At 28.6% G+C, this 26,976-nt stretch overlaps 1 protein-coding gene across 5 annotated transcripts; it reads right to left on the reverse strand.

Moving 5' to 3' along the window:
- Positions 1–6,630: 6,630 nt before the first annotated feature.
- Positions 6,631–22,352, reverse strand: LOC136977028 (solute carrier family 2, facilitated glucose transporter member 1-like). 5 transcript variants are annotated; one of them, XM_067272444.1, is made up of 10 exons: positions 22,095–22,352; positions 10,517–10,615; positions 10,162–10,447; positions 9,917–10,087; positions 9,273–9,380; positions 9,012–9,199; positions 8,721–8,933; positions 8,568–8,643; positions 8,302–8,429; positions 6,631–8,222 (listed from the first exon to the last, which is right to left on the reverse strand). In XM_067272444.1, exons 1-10 carry the CDS (start codon positions 22,248–22,250, stop codon positions 8,079–8,081), a joined length of 1,569 nt encoding a protein of 522 aa, XP_067128545.1. In that variant the 5' UTR covers positions 22,251–22,352; the 3' UTR covers positions 6,631–8,078. The 5 variants fall into 5 exon arrangements, with proteins under 5 accessions (XP_067128545.1, XP_067128548.1, XP_067128546.1 ...); XM_067272447.1 differs by lacking the exon at positions 22,095–22,352 and adding an exon at positions 19,398–19,546; XM_067272445.1 differs by lacking the exon at positions 22,095–22,352 and adding an exon at positions 14,654–14,800.
- Between the last annotated feature and the right edge of the window lie 4,624 nt (positions 22,353–26,976).

Genomic DNA, 26,976 nt, shown 5'->3' on the forward strand with positions numbered 1-26,976 from the left:
CATGACTGTCATGGAAAAATAGAGGCCATTTACATGCTTAGAGAGCAGAAAAAGTTTAAAACTGTGTGGGACCTAAAATAAGTTTTTAATTTCTGTATCATTATCTAAATAATTATTTTGACAGTTAAATAATTTTAAATTTATAAAATTTTGCAGTTAAAAAAGTTTTTTTCTGACAAGGAACAAATATTTTAAATAGTTGTATTCATTTTGTAAAATTCAACTAACTTATTATAAAAATTGAAAATTTAGTCATCAGTGATCATATTCGAGTGTTAAAAAGTTTGTACATATCTTATTTATTTTAATTAGTAAATTAATTTATTTTAAATCTTGCATAATATTATGTATACGACCTAGTTTTACAGTGCTACAATTGACATATGACAGTAATTTCCAGTTACATCGAGTGTTTGGTCTCTGTGAAACTATATATATATATACTGTGGTATGTAGTACAATGCTATACATTCTAGTTTTTTTTATTTTCTTACTAAATAAATATGTACAGTAATTTTATATATATAATTACAAAATATACTGAAATATTTGAAATATTAGTACTCTATACTAGTCTAATTGACAAATATTGTTTTCAATTAATATTAATTTTTGGCTTATTTGTCATAAATATAAATGCAATACTGCATACAGTTTTAATTGCTTAAAATTTGAAGTTCCGAATTGTATTATTTCTAGGAGTAATTGTGGAATCAATGTAACAAAGATTATCGTTACTCTTACTTGCTATAGTGAGTAATGGTAATCCATGAGTAAAGTGTATGCTTTATCATGTAAATCATATTAATCATTAATTAATTGACTCGAAGTATTTATATATTAAAATATCCGAGTGCAAAATCTGCATTAGAATTGGATTTTATTTTATATTGACATTAATATTAAGATTACTTAGGATTAGTTTAGCAGTATTTATTATACCTGGTCCAGTAATTAATATTGAATACATAATTTATTGAAATTCTTTTAAAATAATGAGAATTCGTAAGTGAATTAGCAATTTTTAGATAAGCCATGTTTCAAAACTATAAAAATTTTTCATACATCTACATCCTTGTCATTAGTAAGAATAGATTGAATATCAACTAATTTCAGTATATTTTTAAAGGCTATAAATTTGTGACTGCTAATTGTCACAGCCAGATGGCCAAGGCAGTTAAGGCTTCAATCTATCACACTAGGAACCTGGGGCAGTCAAAAAATCCCAGGAATTTTATTATGGTAGTCTGATCTGGATGTGTCGGGTCCTGCCATAGTCACCCAGCTGCCTCTTTTGTAGGCATGGTCAAACTAATATTGGATACGAGTAAAAAACAACAAAAAAGACCGTTGATTGATGATTTTTAATAAGTGTTTATTGTAATAAATATATACGGTAAAACTTGTCCAAAACAGAACTTTAATAGGATGGAAATATGCCTAAATGGGAAAAATTCCTCGGAATGCACAGATTTTCACTGTTAAAAGAGCCTGTTTAAAATGGAAACCTGCCAAACCAGAAAAAATATTAAGTACCGTGCAAGTTCAGTTTACGCAGATATCATTGTATGTAACATATATTTTCATTTAATATGATTTTAATAACTTAGATGTTGTAATGTTTAAATAATTTATACCATTCTTATTAAATCATTCTGAATTTATAGCAAAATTATTATAATTATTATTATTTATTTTTTAAATAATGTTTTTGCATTTACATTATGACCAATTACATAAAGGATAAAACTGCTTATATATTTGATAGATAATTAATTGACATAATTATATAATGCAATAATATTCAAATGAATGAATAAGCTAAATTATAATTATTAACATTTTTGTGATAACATATGTTGTTACTATAATAACGTCATAAACATTTATCAAATGATTGCTATAAAGATTAGAAAGTGAGAACAGAAATTTTCAATCATTTCTTACTGTTATAAAAAAAAAATTTCTTGTAACCTTTTAAATTTACAGATTAAAGACTTAAAAAAACATGAATTGAGATTTTGCATTTGATAAAATAAAAAATTAACAATAATAAATTCAAAATATACAGAAAATAGTATTAAAACAATAGAATTAACATTGAATCGTATTAATAAAATTACACATGTAATGTAACACTTTTCTTACTTTTCTTTTGTGTATTGAATTATAAATATCCTTGACTGTGAATGAGTTTGGTCAGGGAAATTCAAACAATAAAACTTCCTACTTAAGTTTAATGTGTTATCTAAAGATTTGTTGAATTGTGACAATATATTCATTATATATATAAATTTTAGATGAAGTGTTTATTTTAAAATTTTTTTTTATGTTAAATATTTCATCGTTTTCTTAATCATTCATTTAGCAATCATAGATTTAAAGACCTTACAGTTTTTTCGTGTTACAGTAAATTTTTGTTTAACGGAAGTGACTTCTGTTAGTATTTTTGTGTTTTCATTTTCCAATTTCATAATCTTAATAGAAATAACATGTATTATTTAGTATCTTGATCAAAGAAATGAATAGGTTGTTGTTCGGTCTGCTAGTAGATAAACAAACAAAATACATAAGTCGACACCCGGATAACTCAACACTCGGTTACATAGTCAGTTTTCTGTGGTCCCGGCCGACTTATATAGGCAATAATGCTATTAACCTTAAAAAACTTGGTTTACTTGACATCGTTTAACTCGTCACCACTGGATAAATCAACATACTTTTTAGAATTATGATAAGTCGATTCCCCCTGAAAAATGAGTTCACACCAAACAGCTTATTGTACAGTGTGAACTCATTTTTTCAGGAGGGGAGTTGACTTATCAGATGTCTAAAAAGTGTGAAACAGAAAAAGTATGTTGATTTATCCAGTGGTGACGAGTTAAACGATGTTGAGTATACCGAGTTTTTTAACATTAATAACATTATTGCCTATATAAGTTGGCCGGGACCACAGAAAGCCGACTAATTAACCTACGGTGTCGAGTTTTCCGGGTGTCGCTGTATTCTTTGCAAAATATCGTAAACAAGAAGCAGCAGTGTAAGGCAACTAAGCAACTAGTATGTAGTTGGCTACATAAAAATGCTCATTATTTTTGATATTATAATTAAAAGCAAATTAATTTAATTATTTCTGACATTTCCATGTTTTGATTGACTTTCTTAATTTTTAATGGCTAGCAAAAGCATATTAAATTTGTTTAAATCTGTACAAGTTACATATCATTTTATGCATGATGATATGTATCATCATTGGCTCAATGTGAAGATGACACAAAAATCAAAAAATGTGGGAAAAGTTACTTCTGATAGAATGTAAAAAAGTCACAGATTTTTCCATAGACTTTTAATAGTTTTTTGGTTGGATATTTCAAAAGCAGACAGCAGTTGTAGAAACTTAGAAGCTAAGGCAAGGTCACACCTGTTTGAATCATAAACTCTTTTTGCTTTTTTTCTTGATTTTAATGCATTTGACACAATTTTCAATACAAATTTTAAACTGATGACACTACCGATCTGAGTAATCCTTTTGCCCAATAAAACTTTGCAAACTGAACATCACTTTACTTAGTTAAACATTGTGTATTGTTTTCAATGTTGACAATTAAAAATATGTAATTAGTATAATTTAATTAATAAATTTTATTTAAATGGGTTTTTACATAATCGTTGGATTTTTTAAAAAATAAATTTCATACAAATTGTTGCATTAAATACTTGACATTTCAAAAATAAAAACAATTGCACTGAATTATCTATTACTGATTTATAAGTTTTATTAACTATTTTTTCTTAATTATTTTTTAGATCCATTATCTATTTTATAAGAAAATTTTAATTATAATAAATTAGCAGGTAGTAGGCCTGGCGTTGCTCGGGCAAAAGTAACGATAACGAAGATTAAGATTATTACGTTATAGTCAATCTTACCCATTTTCACAGAATGAAAGAATTGGATCCCCCCGTTTCCAGACTAATTAGAGAATTTTTAGATGGGTCGAAAAAATATGTTCAATTTTCCGCAAAAACTGCATCTGCGTCTTGCACATCCCTTTCTCTTAACACTTCCATTGTTGATGGAAGTGTTAAGCCTTAATCCTGTCCCTCTTCTCCGTGGGGAGGAATTTCAAAAAATCCCTTCTTAGGGTACATCACGAGAATGCACACTAACTGTGTACCAAATTTCAACTTTCGACTCCTAACCATTTGGGCTCGGCGCTGATTATTATTATTATTATCAACTCGTTTCGATTATATATATATATATATATAGATTACATAGAAGCAAACTTATATATTATTAATAAAATTCAGTTAATGTTTTTACAATTTTCAAAATATGGAAATTTATTCACTTTTCAAAAGTTTACAAGGTAATCCTGCTTCAATAAAATGCTGTTGGAATTTTTTAATTCTGTTTTTGGGCTGGTGACAGAAAAGGATGAGCAAAAGAAAGATATCAAGTATCATTTGCAAGCAAAGTGTATAGGCATCAATCTGTATAGGATAGACTGGACATATCTCCCCAATATTTTTGTACCAGCAAATTTTCCCCCTCCCAACATTATTTTATACCATACTACAAAAGTTAAAAACAAATGAGTGCTGTACATGACACTCTTTTGTATATTCACCCAATATTTTATACAGATTGCCAAGCATACACCTAGACAATGGGTCAAAGAGATACTAGTTTAATAATAATTAATAATCAGAGCATCTTTCCAGCAGATATATTTTCCTTTGAATTGCTACCATCATTAATATGCTACTCAATAATCAAGATTTTTTTGACAAATACAAATGCAGAACACTTGCAAAATACACAAATTGAAGTTTATAACTCAAAAGTGGCGATAAAACCATTAGAACATACGTAAATAAAAGTTTACTACTACAGAAACAGATTTTTTGTGTATGCATAACGAATAATGTAGTGTGTTAAATTAAAACATTTTGCAAGATCGAGGTCACTCTAGGATTAGCAATTAAGATTACCAAATGATATACAAAAACAATTTCACTTAAAGAATGATCATGTTTAATAAAAGGTTTCTGAATGTAAATAAATTTATAATAAATCTAATTGAATTTCAAGGAATAAGTAATTCTATTGTTGTAATTTAATTGCTGTTAATTTCTGAATTCAGAAACTGGAACTTATTGCAATACTGTGCTAATTTCATATGATGAAATTAATTTAGATATTATTTTATATCAGATTTTTTTCTCGTTTGATAAAATTACCAATCATCAAAAGGTGTGTTTAAAACAAATTTTGATCCAAAAAAAAGTACAGAACTAAATCAGTTAAAGACATTAGAAAAATAAATTTGGTTGATAAAATTACTGTAAAAATTGCAATATTGTCCATAAAATATTTACAATAAGTCTCTCTCACTTGCAATTTATAGAATTATATAACAAGAAACAGGTGCAGGTCAAAAATACTCCTCTTCCATATATCAGTAGGGTGATATCTCCCTCAATATATAAATCTGACCAAGAAAAAATGTTTTCTTGACAAAAGATTGTTTAATTCGTTTAATCAAAATTTATCTTTTATTTACAAGGTACTTGGTTAATGATTGAATACTTTGTTTCAAGTACCACGAATATATAGTATCAATTCTTGAATACTGCACATTCAAACTAAAGCCAATCAAAAGATGTTTCTAAAAAATGCACATCTTTTTAATACTTTGTATTATAGGTATTTTTGTCAAAACAAAATGTATATCAATTGGCAAATTTTTACATTCTTAAATTTGAAGTAATTATAACTATTATTAAAAGCTATGCAAGGGGAGAAATCTAGAATACAGGAAATTAAATTAAAAAAACAACACTATCTACGTGATACAGCAAATATTAGGGGGGGGAGTGTGATCGTGCTCTCTACATTTAAAATAGAAAACTGCTATGGCAATAAATCACAATATTTAATTGGAACAACAAAATTACAGAACATGAACAACACATTTGATTTCAGTTCTAAAAATTACCGTATTTTACGGACTATAAGATGCACCCGAATTTTGGAGGCAATTTTTTGAAGAAAAAAGTGCGTCTTATAGTCCGTAAAATACGGTATGTGTTACAACAGTTAATTTGGTATTAAAGTCGGGTTAAAATGTATCTAAAAAAAAAAATTTGCTTTGGTAAGTTGGAGACAAATTTATTGCAACTATAATAATTGTTTAGATAGCCCTTGCAGCAATGACGAATTATATTATATATTTTAAGCAGGTTTAAAATTTCAAGACAAAATGCTAAATGGCAAAGTTTATACTACTACTGTTTTCAAATACACAGTGAAGATTAAGTGTTAAAATAATAATCTAGCACATTTACAAGATGTAGTGCTCCAAATTTTGGTTGTATTTTCAATGAAATAGGTGTTCAAATTTACATAATCAAGGAAAAAAAACTTGAATTACATTATTATAAATTTAGATATTCTATATCAGAATGACAGTGTCTTGATGACTAAGTATTTAGTGATCTGGGCTCAGAGCTAGTTTAAATTTAGCTAGATTTTAATGTTGCAAGAGTCATTAAAATTAGAAGGATGATCCGAATATGTTCAAGATTTACTTACCTGCTATACAAATTTATTAAATACACAGATTACTATCACCGAATATGTTCACTTTATTCTTTCAGTTTACATTATTTTTACATTCATTCTCAATTGTACGAACAGTTTCCAACAGTTTATAAAGGAAGGTAAAATTTTGGCTATTCTTATTTCTGATATTATTGAAGATAAACTAAAACAGCAAACTCCACAAGATGAAAAGAGCACTCCATATTACTATCAATGATATTTATGTTACACTATTTACAATGATGAATTACAACAGATCTAGTTGATATGAAATGGTAGCTTATTTGGCAAACACCCTTTTAGGCTTTAAAATTATAGTCTCAAATTACATTGTTTAACCAGGAAGAAAATATTGTTCATGCAGAGATTCACTAATAATTAACAAAGTTTTCTTTTTCTAATATACAATTTATGGAATGGCTAAAATGAACATATCCACAATTAACACATAATTCTAATAAGTAGTGGAATTTTTATCCCAGAATTCTCTGATTATTATTGTTCAAAGCACCAATTAAAATTCTAAATTCTATGTCATTATTAACATATTACGGATTGGACAGCGGTATATGGATCCGGACGTTCGTCCGGAATTTTGATTTTAATATAGTTATCAACAAATACTTAAATAAAAAACAGTTTACTAAACAAATATTAAACAATTTTGAAGTGATCAAATTTTCAATAAATATAAATTATAAACAATTGCATGACTAAAGCTCAAGTATAATAAACTACAAAAAATTTTAAATGATAAAAATAAATTGTATAATTCTAAATTTCAGCTGCCTAAAAATTATTATTACCAGGAATACATCAATACGCAGCAGGTATGACTTTGTATATATGTTTACACATATATATAGATTAATTTAAATATCTTATTTACAGAAATCTGCAATTTCTAAAATATAAATAGGTTTTTAAATTTAATTGTTACCCTTGTGCTTGGATTACAAAATCTCTCTAAAATTTTCTTGATATAATTTTTCTATTTTTGCAGGGTATATGCCTTTAGAAACTTTGTATAATATATACTTTTCCACTTATTTACATATTCTATATTCACACAGTGACAAGCACCCTAAACAACGTGAATGTATAAACATACAAGTCACGGGCGAGGCACAGTTTCCATTAGCGTGTCCAATACAGGACGGTATGCGCAAAGCTAATGTCACTTAAGATATGGCATATACGTATCTGGTCATACCCACAGACAGTCCTGTACCCTGTGGTATATTATGCAGCCGTTGTATGTAAAACTTGCCGATATTTGTCTTGTGGCTGCATCAAATGGAACTTATTGCATCACATTAAAAGGTAATTTGTTGAAATAATTCAAAGTCCATGGTCCATCTTAAACGATTCCCAGTTTCCCCTCCCACTATAATGTGCATTTATATATATGTTTTTTTCTATCACTATTGCTTGTTTATACACACATCACAATATTAGTTTTTATAACTCATTGATAGGCCTTTTGACGGAATAATGCAGCAATCTCTTCAGCAGTCTTATTCTTTGTTTCAGGAACTTTCTTATATGTGAAGATCAAAAACAGCACCAGAAGCGCCGAGAAGACGAGGAAGATATATTCTCCTATCAAATTCTAATAATGAAAGGAACGAATTATATCTTTAAAGTGGAATAATTATTCAAAAAATATTTTATTTTATAAAGAATAATACCTTTAATGGTAGAAAGCAAAGACCAACAATAAAATTAGCACTCCAGTTAACTGCAACAGCGATACTAGTTGCAATTGGTCTAGCTCCATGACCAAACAATTCAGTTACAAGAAACCAAGGAATCGAACCTGCAAAAATTTATATTTATTAGTTTATATACAATGCAGACTACTATTAATAGATCTTACATATATTGTGAAATAGTTTTTTAAATTTATTCCCCTCTAGATATTAAAATTTGAAATTAGATGGCAAACATTACTTACCAGGTCCAGTAGCAAACATAACCACAAATAAAATAACCAATACTATGCTGAAATATGATAACCAGTGTGCTTCATCCTAAATTTAAAAAAGTTGTATATAATGAAAAAACTTAGAAATGTATTCAGGTTAACAAAATGCAACCAGTCAGTTACCTTTAGTTTCAGGCAGAGCGTTAATAAAATAGATGACATACACATTCCTGCTAAGCCAATGAGTTGAAGTGTACGTCTTCCAGACTTTTCCACGAGAATTAACGAAACTACTGTCATCACTACATTGATACTACCCATACCTAAAGTAGCATAGAGCGCTTCATCTGCTTCCAATCCAGCATCACCAAATATTCCAGTAGAAAAGAAAATAATCTGCAAGTTTTACAGTTTTATTAGATATGAATTTAAAAACAAATTTATATTTAACTTTTACGAAATGTTTATACTTACGGCATTAATACCAGATAATTGTTGCGATAACATCACAGTAACCGATATAAAGAGTGGTGTACGAAGACTCGGGTTATGCCACATCTCGTACAGTGTTACCTTTGGAACTAATTTCATAGATTCGTATTCTGCTCTCATTTCATCCATCTCATCGTGTACTTCAATTGTACCTCTTAGCCACGTTAAAGCTAAAAGATAATTCAAAATAAATTTTATAGCAATTCTTTCAATAATTCAAAGTTTATATTACTCAATAATTACATTTTTGTGCAGCAACATCTCTTCCTTGCGTGATGAGTATATATTTTGGGGATTCGGGACAAAGTGGCATTGTGACAAGCATGAAGATTGCTGGTACTATTGTCATAGCTAGAAGGAAAAATATCCCTATTAATTCCTTAGTTAAGAAGATAATTCTCTATCTAAAGAACTGATTTAACTGATGAACATTATTGTTCAGTTAAAATTTAAATATTTAACATTTGATATGATATATAGCATGGGTATCCACAGAAGGGGGCATATGGGGTGCTTGCCCCTACCATAATTGATTAAAAAATTTCACAAATTATGGTCAAAAGTGATTGAGATGTAACCTTCTACCTTCAACCGTGCTGGGATGCAAAGTGGTATTCTATAACCTACTTAAATAATTGGTTTTTTCCCATGTTTCCGAGCTTCACATGGAAAATTTTCTGTGATGCCCACAATATATAGCATAAGATTTGTTTCATATTTTAGAATTTTTAGGTATTCTAAAATACGAGACAATATTTTAGAAATTCTAATTTTTTTATTTTAAAATATCTAAAAATATAATTGAACTAGTCATTGTAGAACATTCAAAAATAATTAGTTACAGCAGAATAACTAATCAAAATAAATAATATTTTAAAAAATGTTACCAAATAAAAATGGCCATCTATCTGCTGTTCCAAGAATCTCGGGTAATCCAAGAACCTGCGATACAAGAATTGAAATGGTAACCACTAGCTGATAAATTGTACCAACCGCACCTCTCAGATGCAAAGGAGCTATTTCTGTTAAATACATTGGAGCAAGACCGGCATTCAAACCTACGTGCAAAAATTTACATTCAAAAATTCTGTTATCTCCACTCTGAGTAAATTTTGAATTTTGAATATCATACCAGAATTAAGACCAATAAAAAAACGACCGAAAATGAGCATTTCATACGATCTGCACAACTTGGAAAATCCCATAAAAGCAGCAGCAATAAAAACAAACACATTATTTAGCAGCAAGCCCTTCTTTCTTCCAAATTTCTCTGCTATATACGCAGTCATTAGAGCACCCGCCATTCCACCCACGCAGAAAATGGAGACCACAATAGAATAAATTATTGTTATAGTTTGTTTATCTGCTATCTCTCCAAATCTTGCCGAATATGTTTCATTGATGAAGTCTTGAACCAACTAAATTATATAGAAGACTTGTTAGAAAAATTCACTAAAAACACAATATCAGATTAAAATATAACTTACTTTTTCTGGAGCATTGACAACACCTGTATTATAACCATGCTGGAATGAAGAACCCAATGCAGCAGCTGCAATGGCAAAAACTAAGTGGCTAGTCAAACCCTGAAATAGAATTTAAAAAAGTGTTAAACATCAAATATTACATGAAACTTTAAATCTAGAATATATGAAGTCAAAGTTTGATTTGAAACAATTAAACACTTTATTGACAATTTTAATCTTTTATATGCATAGGATAAATACGAAAAACACTCAAATCTAAGTTTTAAAATAATGAAAATAAGTTTTATTCCATTATCCACACTTCCACAAATGTTCCATATTTATGACAAGATAAAATACTGCCAAGTGGTACATCAAGGGACCTGTTTACTTCTAGGAAACAGTTACTTTGGCAAGATGCTTCCCTGCAATACTCTGAAGTAATGCAACATTACCATCCAAGAAGAATAAAATTATCAAATGAAAACTAGGTTAGGAAATAATGACTATAATTTCATAAAATACTTTATTATAACCGGTTTATATAACTATTGCAAACCTGAAACACATTTATCAAAATATAAAAACTATTGAAAAATTTGTAAAAGAAATTATTTAAAAGGAAAACTTTACACAAGAATTGTAAAAAAAATCTTATGGTAATGCAGATGTCATCGAGTGATAAAGCAACTTCCGACGTCCAAAAATATTCGTACAGTCGAGATCTAAATTAAGATCATATTTTTCTTTTAATCTCAATAAATCAAGTACATGTCCCGTGGTCAGAAATATATTGAGATTCTTGTAAATTCTGACATTTTATTTGGAACCACAGAAATGAATTTTAACAAGAATTAATTATTTTTAAGTATGTGAAATTTAATAAGCATTTCATTTGCTAAATAAAAGTTATTCTTTAGACAAATAAAGATGACAATAAAAATAGATTCAGTTTAATAATGTAAATAAATGTCAGATAGTTCAAATATTAAAACACTCCCATTAATTTAATGTTCTTAAGTTTAACGATCTAAAAATAAGCATTTAATTATTTAAAATTTAATGAATTCATTTCAAAGTAAGGCATTTGTATTTAAATTTTTATTACTCAACGAGACATTTAAACTGCGTTATTTAATTTATAAAAAAAAAAAATTTCCGGTTCTCCGAAGTTTCAAACTTGTTATTTTCCTTTCTCGTAGTATTTTCTGATATTCTGATACGTGGCCACGTTGGCCTATTTTTCAAGCAGAGAATTAAGTTTCAATAGTTGAAGTGGGACAGAATGCTGCTGGGCACTTCTCGGAATACTAAAATTATACCAAGAAATGTATCAACCCTGCATCTATTTACAGCGAGTGAGGAGAAGAATGCATACATTTACTACAAAGTTTTCATTTTTATTTAATTCTAGAACTTGGCATTCATTTATAAATAAAAACATTCCTATTTAGGAATATCTAGAATCAACCAGGAAGGAAGAAAATAATTAAGATTTTCATTTAGAATTTAATTATTAAAATTTCAGGTTTAGTAGGAATGGAATTACTGTTGCATTCTCTATTTAACTGATAACCTTGAGAAACTGAAAAATCATCTCTAACAATGTCTGTTATACTTGACGACGTTCGGAATGTCGTTAAAATAAGAAAAAATAACGAAGAAAATATTAAAATTTATTAAAAACACGCTTATAAAATTTCAATTTTTTATAAATAATGCTTGAAATTTGAAGTGTTTAATAGAAAATTTTGAAATAAATAAACAATGTAAATTAAACGGTTTATATATATATATATATATATATATATATTTATAAATTTAAATGTCGATAATTTAAAATAAATAAATAATTGAGACTTTTTAGAAAATTTTCGTCTACATAGAAACCATTCCGACAGCAGTTAATGTTTCACGAGCGACACACCCTAATCGATGAACCAATAGAAACGGAGGTGTGTTCGCGACATCCAATGGGATGGCTCCAACAGAGAGGCACGACCGACGGCATGGCCGTGTTAAATTAGGACGCCATTGAACCCGGTTATAATTAAACACCGCAATGAAAAGGAACTGGAGAAAAAACAATCGGAACTGGTAAAACGGGTTTCTCTCTTAAGATAATCTACTTATATATATATTTTTTTTACTTAAACTCACAGAATTACCATTAAAAACTTACAGATCTCCGTATGTAAGGCATTTTAACATATCACAGATTTATTCAGTAAGCGGTCGACTTCGAGAGCTCTCGACTCTAGACCTCACCCCCGAGGAAGCAGAAGAGTAAAACGTCGAGACGTAGCCGCACGGAAGGAATATACGTCGCTTACGTCACTAATGCCGCGTCACCGTGTCGGCTAAACTACGCATGCGTCGTAGACGATCGTTTGCTTTACTGGTTCGAGCCTCCTACGTCACTTTACTTACCTTTAACAGGTAAAAGGCGCGTAAAGGTCATAAACGTCTTAGAAAAATTATCGCAGATGACGGCAGATAAATAATACAAAACGGAAAATAAGACGACGCCGAATTAAGGAAATGGCACCCAAAAATACGTGACGCAATTTACGCCGAGGGGGGTTTAAAAAATTAATGGTCTCGAGATCTTTACTGGGAAGTAAGACGATGACGAAATCGCTTGCAACATTTTAATTCATTTTTTAAATATTTCTTTCGAGAATTATCGTATATTTTATTACATTTACGTCATCCGGCGCATTTTAACGCTCGACTTAATAAATGATAAATAAGATTTCTAACACGATTAAGTCATTTAAAATTCAAATTTCTTTATTAGATCCTATTTAATTGGTTTTTACTAAGTGATACAGCCAATAATAGGGCAATAACAATCTGAAAATTTCTCAGCTGTGACTAATGAGAAAGTAATTGCATCTACTTTCTACCAAATCTGATTTGTAAAATCAATATTTTAAGCTCTAATTTTAAATTAAAACATCCTCTAATACTAATTACAATGATTTTTAAACCCAAATCTTGCTCTATCAATCAGAATTTTCATCATAATTCAGCATTTTAATTCAAATTTTTACTATATTTCGACATCTCCAGGTTAAAAAAAAATTATCTAAATTCTTAATTATTAATCTCTTGGATTAATCAAGATTACGGATTAACATAACCCACGCTCCGAAACTCGTCTCCGGATAAAGAGAGAGAGGGAAAGAGGAAGATGTTGCATCATTCCTCTTTCTCCATCTCTATCATTAACTTACCTATAAAATTATTAAAATCGTTTATTAATTACTAAATTAATTATAATAATTATAATCGTAACAGATGTTTTCGTATATAAAACGCATTTCATTGGCATACGTTTAATTATAAACGTGTCAATTAAGTATATTAAAGTAAATATATATTATTTCTAGAACAAAAATTTATTTTTAAACTTTAAAAGGTTTCTTCTTAACAGACGTACAAAGTTTAATATCCAATTACGTTCATTGTATAGAATTAAATAGGTAACCTACTAAAAAATGAATATATATATAAATTATATAAAAATAAAATCAGTATATAGAAGAAGATTATAAACAAAAACCGGTAGCGCAATTTTATATATTTAGGGTCGAATTTTTTACATCCGAAAACAGTAGAAAGAAGAAAAAGTAGACGACACAATCGCTTCTAGTGTATGGCAACGTGCCAAGGTACATTCCTCGTCAAGGTGACCTTCAAACCACACACACCTCCAACGACGAACACACCCACGGTGTACTTGCACGCAACCCTCTTTGATCAATAGAGTCTGACTGGTGCGTCATTTTTGGCTACTGTCCGACAAACCTCCGAGATGTGTCTGAGGTCACGTAGTTTCTGCTCTGGTTTGTTTATCCATCCAAATTATATATATATATATACATACATATAACCTCGTGTTAAAAAACAGCTCGGAATCGATTAAGAAAACAATCATCTTTAATATTTTATCGTATAAATTTGTCCGTTTTAGAAAAGAAAGAGGACTTAAAACGTCAATTTATATTTTCCTATAACATATTTCCATCACCTGCTGCTTCCAGATGGGAAAATCGACCCCTTTGACATTTGCTGGAGGTAGCCATGTTTTATGTATATTAAAACCCATTATTATAGGTTTATATTCATACATTTGATACTTATTTGGCTTACTTGAGGTGGATTTTTGATTTTTCTACTCGTTTTTCCAGCATCCTCCCTTTCTTCGTCCATATCTCGATTCATTTATACGTTTATTTATTTATTTAAAAATAAGAATAATGATTTTTTTTTTTAATTTTCGAATGCTCTGACGTGGTTTTAGAACTATTTTAAAAAGATAGAATTTAAAAAAATAACAATAATAAACACAGAAACTAGACAGAAATATATCAAAGAAGCGACGATTAGGCGCTTTTACAACACAACGAATCACGTCCAAAATGCTAAATATAACCAGAAATAGGAGTAAATATAGGACTGCCTTGTCTGCCATGTTAGATTGATTCCTTCCAACTCCAGAAGAGTTTCTGTTAATAAAAAAATTAAAACAAACTCGGCCACAACGGTTTAATGCGAAAAATTCGTCTTACTCCTTCTTAGAAAACTGGTTATAATCTAGTTTACCAAGCTATCGATTATAACGTTAAACGAAGTAAAACTGTACTCATTTTAGTTTAATATTACATATTAATTAAATTGTTCTATAAATATATTGGAAGGAAACGATATTTCACATCGTATTTCTTGTTAGAATTAATATACTTAAATTAATTTCATTTTCGAGCGAGTTTTTAGAATAGACACCATTGATATGCGCGTATAATTGTATATATAAGTAAGACGATTGGTTTAACTCGGTTTCGGCTGTTTTCGCAAAAACAGTCGGTGGGTTTTGTAACAAAATAGCAATTGTAGAAAGTTAATTTTAGTTTTCGTAGAAATATACGTAATCGTATTTATTTGACGAAATAAATATTTTCGAAAGAGTTAAAACAATTTTTCCATTAGTAAATAACATTTTATCGGTATTAAAAATGACTTACCATTTCTTAAAAATTAATTAAACTTTGGCATTTAAAAATATCAAACGATATTTTTTATTAATACAAATATTTATATCTTAAATTGAAATTAAATAATTAATATAAATAAAAAAAATTCACATTAAAATTTATTCAAACATACGTAATTACGTACATGCAATTTTTCTTTACTCTGATTGGTTATAATTGCAATTTTTTTTTTTAAATTTATCTTTTAAGTGTGTTGAATATTTTTAAAAAATAAATAATTAAATTTTAATCCTTAATTTTATTTGTCGTTACGTAAAATAAATTTCGTAATTATTCTACTTGTTGACGTTACCGGATTTAGACCAATCGCGCGCGCGACAAAAGTAAAAACGTAAATCGTCATTTTAATCAACAACGCATATTAATTTAAATTTTAAATAAATTTCATTAAATAAATACAATTAATTTTAGGTTTGTAAACACGCTTAATGCCATCTGGAAGCATTTCTGTTCACGTGATCCCCTCTAGACTTCATCTCATTGACCTCTGACGTCATTAGGTTTTTATGATGTCAACAACATTTTCCCTCTTTCTTCATAACGCGATTTTTTTCCCTACAAATTGTTATTGTTATGAAATTATTTTTATAAATATTTAAAAAATTAATTATCATTTTAAAAAAAGTAGACGTATAGGCTAATTATTTCTTTAATTTATTTTCGTAATTGATTAAAATGTAGTTTTTAAGACGTAGGTTTTTCCCTAAAGACCTTAACATTGATCTTTATGTCCTTGAAAAATGTTCGAATTCATCCTTTGCGCATGTCTTTCTGCGCATTTCATCAACTGAATCGATTTGACTTCATAATGGCCTCAGTAATACGTCACAATTTTTGAATTTTAAATGACACAAGGAAAATAAATAAAAACGCCATTTATTTATTCTAATTTACACAAGACAAGTGTTTGTATACGAAAGATAGACTTTAAATTGTTAACAAAAGGGCAATTTCCTGGTTTATTGTAGAAAATTATTCTTAATTTTTTAAAAATTTTTTCCTTCTACACAGGAAATCTTTTTGTTATTTTATTTCAAAGTAAATAAAATCAATACAATAATAGTTTTAAAGTCTGTTTCTTGTATAATTTCAATAATAAACCCGAAAACTAGGCCGGGATTTAAACTTGTTGCACCCAAGCTAAAATGTATAATAGGCTTTCTCTCTTCGAAATAAATCAATTTTAAAGAGTAAAATTCTAAACCGTTGCTTCGTAATGGAGGCCCTAAGCTGTATCCTTATACCGTGAAGCTCTAAGCTTTCATTTCGTGTAATGAGGCCTTGTAGAGTGAGGCTCTAAACTTTAGTCTTGTACAGGAGGGCCCTAACTACAGTCTTATAGAGTGAGAACTAAACTAAGAATAAGGCTCTAAGTTAAGGCCTTAAATGCATCTGTTTAGCTTACGTGTAAATCAGATTCCGTGTAATTTAAATGATAATTTTAGCAAATTATTTAGCGTATTAAACGAGGAATTTAAAGAGAATTTTACTATAATACAGGAGGCAGAGAAGCAGTAAATTTAACAAGGACAGGTACACACAGTCACTCTTGTGAAATTTATACTGTGTTGTAACCTAATTTAGTAATTATTTCAAAAAAAAAAAAAAAAAAAAAAAAGGAAAAACGCAATTTTTGAGATTTTAATCGTTGAAATTACTAAAATAAAACCGAAAAAATACCATTTATTGAGTCAGACTCGTTCCATTGATTAGGAGGTAATATTATCGCATCCCGGATGAAGGATGTTGAGGTTCTTTATAAAAAAATTTAAATATTTTTTTTGGTAGGAGAGAGAAATTAAGCAAGGAATTTATTATTTAGCATAAAATAATTATTTCAAATATGTATATAATATTTAAAACGGGCCAAGGACGGGCAGGTTCGAGCATATATGGACAAGCACACGAACCAGTTCTTAAAACCCGAAGGACATATTTTTTAATTTATTTTATTATTATTTTTTTAAAAGTCGGGAATACAACTATTGAATTGTAGAAATCTCGTTACTATTTTTGCAAATTCATCCACTAACTGAAACTTTCCTGTTTCTATACATCTACACTTATATAAATTATTTTATCGACGTAACAACTAAGGATTTCTACATAAATCTGGCAAAAAATTATCGACTTTATCAACTGTAAAACTCTCTTTATTCTATCTAAACGTCAGAAATATTCAATCTTGCTTATCTTCAATGGAATTTAATTCATATATATATACATTTTAAAGGATAATTTGATGAAAATTAGATGGAACATTATAAAATTTTGCTTACACTGTAAGAAAATTAAGAATTGTGGACGTCTGCCAAAATCACCCCCCACCTAACTCCATGTATTGATGCAAACATTTATATATATAATTATTAAATTATCACACATGATAATCTATAAGAAAAACATGTTTTTCTTATATTTAACACTGTTAAAACTGAGGAGAGATTGGAAACATTAACTTTCCCACAACATTAGTTTATATATAAGGAAAATTTGTATATATAAGGCAAGATAAGATATAAATGGAATTTATTCTAAGTAAGAACTGTATAAACATGACTAAGCAACAGTTTTGTAATATATTATAACATTTACACACGTAAAGAAACGAGATATTTATTGATTTTAAACAAGTTTACCTTAAAAATAAGAATTATTAGGGTGTAAAACTTGTACTTTTTAGGCTGGAAAACACACGTTTATTCATTTTACACAACAGAAATCATGTGAAAAGGGGTCTTAGACAGTAAAAGAAATCAATTTTTTTAAATGTATTTACTGTCTTTTATTGCCATTTAAGTAAATGAAACGGCGGTACGATTGCTATTTTCGTGGCATTTTTCACTTTCGAACGACTTTTATCGATTAAAAAAATAAATACTTTACTCTTATTTTCTTAAACTTAGAAGCAGAATTGTGTGATTTAACATTACATCATCTTTAAAAAATGCATTAAAAATAAATTTCTAATAATATTTAGGTCAGAATATAACTCGCAACACGTTATTTCCGACGTTAAAAGGTCAGCAAAATATCAAAAACAGTGGAAGAAAAAATCGTAATAAACGTAGTAAACATTTTAATTAAACAAAAAATTCAAATTCCCTGACGTCACACAGGATTCAAGTAGTCGATCGCTGACGTCATCAAAGATCAAAAATTTTTGTCAAGGATAAGCATTGGAATAGAATTACAGGATATAGGACGTATTAAATGGTTAACATCCTGCAAAATGAGGCCACAAATGTTAGGGAATATTTCGAATTAATTGTGTTTTAACATATTTTTTACAGACAATAGATCATTGTCAATAAATAGATAAATGAAATAATGGCATTTTTCTATTATTCTTATTAATTGAAATGGTTTTCCTAAGTGATTTATGTGACGAAATCGCTTCGAATTACATAATACATTAATTCTGAGGTTTGGCCTTCGTCCATTTTATATAATTTCTTATTAAGTTCGGAAATTTCGATATAAACAAAGCGTTAAAATCGTCTTAAAATACGTAAAACACGATTGAAAAGTTGGATAAAGAGGTGCTATTTCCTACAAAATGGCTTCCTGTTCTGTTTAAAGGAGTGTTTTTTAAATAAAGGAAGCTTTATGAGATGTTTGCACTCTTTCAGGATATTGAAAAACAGTCAGGAAATAGGTGAAATGTAGATAAACAGTACACAAACGTACACATAAAAACTTGTATAATAAACAGCTGCCATTGTAGTAAATTGATACTCTAACAACTACGATCTGATACCATTATGAAAAATATAAATAAAAGTTTTAAAAAGTAATAATAATTAAAGTTTTAATGCAATTTAAACCTTAATTGAACTCACCTTCTTAAACTTTTTAAATAAGCTCTCGTCGGTGGCCATTTCGATATTTCGGTAGCAGGTCTTATCGCGACGGTTTTTAAACAGCAAATAACGACTTTCATTCACATAATTTGACCCTCAACCTAACATTTGACCTCCCACACGAGATTATTCTTCCTGATTTCGTAAGAAAATTCTACCAATCAACATCAACTTTGTTACTTATTATCCTCAGCTAATCTGTTACGCTGACGTATATGAGGGTATAGATGCTCTATTTGTTAAGGAATTACCCAATAGGAAAGCTAATTTGTTTTATTTTACAATCTAGTACAAGTCTTTAATTGTTATTATTATGTTTTTTTCTTATTAAATCCATTAAAAAAACTAAAAAGAAATGAGTCAAGTTTCCTGATTTTTTCAAAGGTTGATGCTTGCCTTTTATATTTAAATAATTAAAAAACTGTGATGTATCTTGTTTTAAATAGAAGAAAAATAATAATAGTAACAATTATTCTATTTATTTACATCATATCTTTCCTCCCTAATTAGAAATGAGACTATTCCTATATATATATTAAGCAGTCGATTTTTATTCAGCACACGCTTTGAACTGTTTCCTGACTCAAATGGATTATTATAACTCAGCTAGTCTAATAAAATCTTTAAAAAATCTATAAATGTCCTTATTCCTTTAATTAAAATTAAATTCTAATAATTATTCTTACTTTTAACACTATTTAAACTGTTAAAAAGTTCATTCTTGCTTAGCTTTATCAATTGATTCCATATATCATAAGCTCCATTTGAATACGTTAAAACACTAATATATGTTCTATAATAATTATTTAATTCCTTTATATATCCTCTAACAGTCCTATTATCTTGTTAAGTTCTTGTTTAAAAATCTAGCAAATAAATTGTTGTAACTAAGAGTGAAGAACATTGAGGTTTATTATGATGAACTTAAGGATATAAACTGGTTTTGCCTCATTTAATTACATTAAATATAACTTTATATTAATTCTAACATCATTAATATATAAAGTACATTCAACTCTCCTTCCTAAACTCTCAACAAACAATAAGAAAATTGTTCTCTTTAAGTTAATTAACATTAAAACTAATATCTACATTATAATATGATTATATTTCTGTTACTTTTCATTCTAATTTATAAAAAATTTAATGTTAAAGTGTTGTTTATACGTTTATTATAGACTATAATTAAATGATTATGTGTAAATTTGATATAATATTAATTATGTAAGATAAAACAACACATAATGTTTGATATTAAGCTAAAAAAATTCATATTTATCACTCTCAATATTGATTATTTGATTCATGATATCTGGTGCATTATAGGGGAATATGATCAATAAATTGTTAAATTGAACATATTTTAATGTCATTTTTTGATAAATTGTAATTAAAATATCAAATAAATGCTTAAAAATTATCCAAAAATATAAAATTAAGCATGATATCAAGCTTAATTTTATAAATTCTCAAATATATCTATGTATTTATACATACAGAAATGGAGTATCAAGAGACAGAAGGCAGCTTAATAATCATATTAAACTGGTATAAAATATAAATTATTTATTTAATTTATAGAATAACTTTTATAAATTTAAAATAATTCTATAATTTATAATAAATTCAAATAAATTGTTGGGAGATTTAAGTTGAAAGTGGTTAATTTAATGTCGGATCTATAAAAAGAACTTGATATCTATTGATGAATCGATTTAAAAATGAATAAATATTTTTAAAAAATGAAGTGTTTTTTTTTAATGGGTTTACAAGTGTACAAAGATATTTTTGTACTAACCAAAATAGCTAAGAGGGATCCATGAAAATATTTATTCTGTACAGAGAATTGTTTAAGTGTGAGTCCATTCACAGTTACTAAATATACAAATCACCTGTTTAAGCGTTGACAGATTTAATTGTCACCTTCAACTTAGAAAGATGACGTCACACGAGAGCATTTAAAATGTCAAACTGCTATATTGAAACATTGTATAATTGTCCCAAAAATGGCTGGCGTGAGACCTTTTAATATCTCCATTGCTTCGACATAAGAGAAATTCCATCAACTAAATCCTAAAAATCGAGACTTTCGGTAGTGACGTCGATAGCACACCTTCCAGTGTCACAGTCACGTGAGACAACCCCATATCGTTATTGGGTGTGACGCAATTGATGTGAATGGCTGTATGTTGGCATTGAAAAAAAAAAGGCGAAATCGACGTTTTTAAATTATAAATATATTAAAATTATTACCATTTTCGTAAATAATTAAATAGTAATTAATATTTAATTAATTCTTGTTAAATCGTTTTAAATTAATTACGATATTCGGAACGTTAAAACTTCTAATGGCAGCTTAACCTTTAGGCATTACTGTCATGAGGAGAAGACGCATTTGAAGGGGAAATCACAAAAAAATCCATAAATCACCGAAATCGGAGCGAAAACGATTTAAAAAATGGATTAAAAAACGTGTAGGAGATTGTAATCTTTTGAATTACTTAAATAAAACACGATTAAAACAAATTAACGCGTTTAAATGGAGTAAAAACTTAAATAAAATTAAATACGCATTAAAATAAGCTGGTTCCTTTCGTTATCCAGTAAAACGTAAGAACGGGGTGAAGATTTAAAGAAGGTAAAAGTCGAATGAAAAAATATCAATTTGCCACTTACATATTCGTCCTTTCTATGTCCTCTACCAGTTATAGGTAGCATGGATATGTCGGTAGCAGAGGATGCTAGAGAATCCGCAGGTGAGGGACTCTTCGAACGATCCCTGTCTGGTACATTAAGATGAGCTACCTCGCTCAGTTTTAATCGGTCATCCATAGTGTTTACTGTACAAGTGTACCCAGCCTCCGAAAAATCACTGTTGTAGTGTTATTTGTATATAGGCTGGCTCGCTACTGCGAATTCAACTCATACGATCGATTATTTTACTGCGCATGAATGCTGTGACGTCAGAAAAGAATGCACATCTTCTCCTTTCCGATCTAGAAATATCTTATTTTGGAGGTGGGCCAAAATCAAAAAATTCGACTTCTCTTAAATAACGTTATAGTGCAAAGGTTATTTTTGTTACCGTCTGTTACGTTGACTTTAACTAAGTTCGTCTTACAGATAATTAATTATTTATATTTACAATTTAATTTTTTTTAAATGTTTTGTTTATTGTTCACGTTTTACACACAAAAAAGGGGGGAAATTATTTAGTGTTTTCGGCAAGAAACGTCTTTCAAAGTTCGTTAGTCTCTATGCTCCTCCCATGCTTAATCTATGTTAAGAAGCTAGAAATGTGCTGTAATTCGTAATTATAATTCCCTTAATTAATTTAATTTCGTTTTCTAAATAATTATGATTTTTTTAAAAGCTATTTAAAGATTGTTTAAACTATACTTTCGCGTGTGTATCTGTCAAAGGAGTTAAGCTTTGGTTAATTGTAATTTACTTGTAAAAATCGATGAGTGGATTTGTGTACGGTTTTAAGATTCAATTATTAAATTTAATTACACGTTAAATACAGAAAAAGTTTCATTTATGAGTCTAAATTCGTGTTTAGAAGTTCGAGTAATGAGTTGTTCCCACTGACAAAACACTATAAGGATGCTTTATAGCATTCTTATAAAAGTAGTGAATTAAATATAAATTTCTAGAGTTTTTTTTTATTATTTTTTAAAAAATAAAAGTGTAAATTATGATTCTTCTACGGAATTTTATAGAAAATTCACGTGAAATTCTCTTGTAATCATTCATCATTACGAGCATCTCCATCTTCATCTCCGTCTTATCACTAAAGGCATCTTCATCTTTCTCTTTATCCCCTACTTCATCGCTAAGAGCATTTTTAATCTTCATCTTCATCACGAAGAGCTTTTATTATTAAGGGCGTCTTTAGTTTTCTGGATAATTTCTGGTTCAAAGACCAAAAAATTTATGAGCACACGTGCGAAACATATTTAACAGTCCGGTTGCGTGATGGATTGTAAATCGTTGGCTACCGAATCGAGAGTTTAGAATGTAGAATTCTGGTGTTATTGAATCGTTTTTGAGGTAGATACATTGTCCGAAGCGCTACTACAGTAATCAATGTTGGTCATACATCTTTCCACAACAACGATGATTCCTGCAAGCGACAATCTCTACACAAGATAACATTCCTCGTAGGTTATAAAAGTTTTGGCCTTCAGTAAAACTTCTTTAAAATCGATATTTTTTATTATTTTTCCGTAAATCTCGGATCTAGTTTCGGAATTAATTCAATTTTGAGAGCAATTTTGCTTAGTTTTGAGTGGGTCTTCTCCATCCAAAACTATGCAAAATTGCTCTTAAGAGACAGGCCAATTCCGCTAGCATTTAATAGTGTTCCTACGAAGACTTCAAATTACTTGTGTGTTTGCCTTTATAACTTGTAAACAAATGAATTAACGACATTGTAAGTATCAATTGAATTAACATAAAAAAAACAATAATCGGTACGCATTATTTAACTTAATTAATTATAATTCTAATTGTTTTTAGACAATATTTTCTATACGGTAGCATTTTACAATTATAAAGTGTCGAGTATAATATCACTAACGACTACAATTTCGAGAAGATAATCACAGGAAATAAAATAAAGAGGTACTCGTGGAGATAATTGCCTTTTTGATATAGGTTAACATCACAAGATTTTAATTAAGTTAGATAATAGCAGAATAAACAAACAAGACGATTCTTATCTTCGATTTCCATTGTGTACACAGAAAATATTGCTGATTAGACAGTAGTTTTACAGTTTATGAGGCCTCATTTTCGAGGCCTTTCTCTTTTAGAAGCATTTAAAATCGTTCTAAATTTTGGTTTTTGTTTATTCCCTGCGCTCTGGGCTTGCAGACTAGACCCAGGACCTCGAAGACCCTAGGCATTTCGCCTAACTTTAGAGCCACTACCGAGTTTTAAAGGAGCTAAATAAATTTTATATTCGATAAAGATATTAAAAATTTATATATTAAAATTCGGTGGTTAACCTTACGAAACGTATATCGTGCTCGATAAATTTGAGAGCGTCTGTCTGTCTACACGTTTCTGTATAAAACGTATTCTTATTAATTCATCATCATTTTATTTTCGATAGAGAAATTGGCAGATGCTTCTACTTCTAAGAGATTATGATCAATAAACTATTCTGTAACGTCAAAAAACAATATTATTATCTGCATTTAGCATTTATAACGACCGTATTAAAGTTATCTTTATATATATACACACACATATATATACGGTATATGTATAAGAATTCACGATGATGTTTAGAATACACATCTGTGTAGAAGTCCTATGTAAAAACATACTACCATAACATACAATGTGATCTTAGTAGGGAATTTTCAGTCGAATTTGGACTTGAAGGTTGGAATCTTTGGAAATATTCTTGTTCTTTGGCTAGAATACGGATTTGTGAGCGTGTTTTCACTCACACGTCACAGACAAGCATACACATTTCTATTGCCTATCTTAATCTGGTTTTATGGTATAATTTCATTTTATAGTTTCGTACTGTAGCTTTATGCTGTAGTTTCATGATATAGTTTCATGCTGCTAATTTTTAGTATGCCAAAATTGTAGTTTTACACGTTTTTTTCAACTGTATAGTTTGCTTAAATCATCCGAAGAAGAACAACGATGCTCTTTTCAACATTTCCAAAGATGTTTCTTCTCATACGGATGCTCTCGAGCATCTTTCCACTTTCTTCTTTTCTCAAAGAAGGAATTGAAAATTTCAACTATCTAATTAAATTTTTTTAGAAATTTTCTCATAAAATATAATATATATATTTATAAAGACTTGTATGAAAATTTCAAAATTTATTTTAAAATTACAGTTCCTATGTTTAAACGAAGGATTGTAGAAAATGACGAAAATATTAGTTAAACAGCATACAAATTGCAAATTTAGTAAATATATTTTAAAAATTGTATTTAAGAAAATATAAATATAATATATTAATCTATAAATATGCATAAATATAACTAAAAATATATAAATAAGTAATTTACTGTACCGTAAATGCAGCAAATTTCTTGTAGCGAGCGAGGAATTTGTACTAGATCAGTGGATAAAACTTAAAAATTTCGTTATATTCAGCTAAAATTTATATAAAACAGTGGTTATAAATATATATATAGATGATAAGTAAACAGAAGTCAGATTCATGAATTAAATATGTAGCAAATTGAATTTCTTTCTATCAACAGGTGTAATCAAAACAAGGGTGTAACCAGATTCTCTTTAATGGAGATTTATATGACACAGATTTAAAGAGAAAGAGCGAGAAGTGTGAAATATTAATCTCAGCTTGATATTTATCTTTGATATTTATTAAATTAATGCAATATTTTGCAAGAAATGCTTCAAATTCCCAGACAATTTCTCAGATTTTTGAACATCAAACTCCTTCGGCACGATACTTTTGTACCATTTTAACAATATTTTTTTGGTATATTAAGTGGATATTATTTATTAATCTTCTCGTTGATCGAATTTTAAAAATCATCGGCATTTTCTTGGCCCCTATCCAAAATTATCCTTGATAAGACAATAGATCGAGACCTCCGCTTCTTCTCCTTCTTCCTTCTCCGTCTTTCTTTTTTCGAAGCCTTTATTTTTAAGAAATTTATATTAAAACAAATATATAATACACATTTTTATGAATATTTTAAATTAATTAACTAATTAATTAATGTATAAATCTTGTTTCCCGAAATAACGGCAACCTGTACACAGCGGCCATTTCTTCGGGAACTTTTTTAAGTTAAAAAATGCATACGAAATAACCTCCAAACGGTGACCACCTCCGAACAACGGCCATTTTTTTTTAATGTTTCCATCAATGGCCGCTGAACAGAGGTCTGTATAACAGAAATTTGATACAGAAAACTGATCTGCAATAGACTCAATTCTTGAATAGCCTCACCTCCGGTGTTTACCAATTGTGCAACGTAAAACAGCATAAAAAATATTATAAAAATAAACTATTTTGCGGGGTTTTCGCTAGAATATTTTCTTATTTTTGTCTACAAATTAATATATTAATAAATATTTAAATATTTTACTTATACATTTTTAAACTAAATTAAATTCGGTTGTATTACCGTTATGTAATGGTTGAATTTTCCTTTTGTTACGGCTTATTTATGTAATTATGTTACTTAATCAATTATAAATTATGTTATTACATTACTTAATTGACTATATTTGTGTCAGAAGAGAAATTATTTAAACAAATTTTAATTAAAATCTTAAAGCACAAATCTAGATCCAAGCATTTTTTTAATAGGATACAAATAGGCAAATAATGAATTAAAATTAAAGAAATTATCTTAAAAAATAAGGTTTTTCTTGATTAAATTAATACATTTATTCGTTTATAACATTGTAAAAATATTTGCGAAATTTTCTAGAGATTAATTAAGTGATAAAGGGGACATTTATTATGTAAAGCGGGAGGCTCGCTTTACGACGTAATTAGTTCCGGAAAACCGTCGTTAAGCAAGCCTCCTATTTTATATAAGT

Source organism: Centruroides vittatus, unplaced genomic scaffold (assembly GCF_030686945.1).
Source record: "Centruroides vittatus isolate TY-2023 unplaced genomic scaffold, ASM3068694v2 contig_439, whole genome shotgun sequence".
NCBI lineage: Eukaryota > Metazoa > Arthropoda > Arachnida > Scorpiones > Buthidae > Centruroides > Centruroides vittatus.

Excerpts from the sequence above, each read along its gene's own strand:
- LOC136977028 (XM_067272444.1), bottom strand. The coding sequence starts at position 22,250 with ATGGATGACCGATTAAAACTGAGCGAGGTAGCTCATCTTAATGTACCA. Across the intron at positions 8,934-9,011 it reads AATTATCTGGTATTAATGCC|ATTATTTTCTTTTCTACTGG; the intron begins GTAAGTATAAAC and ends TAAAACTTGCAG. Across the intron at positions 8,644-8,720 it reads CGCTCTGCCTGAAACTAAAG|GATGAAGCACACTGGTTATC; the intron begins GTAACTGACTGG and ends TTTTAAATTTAG.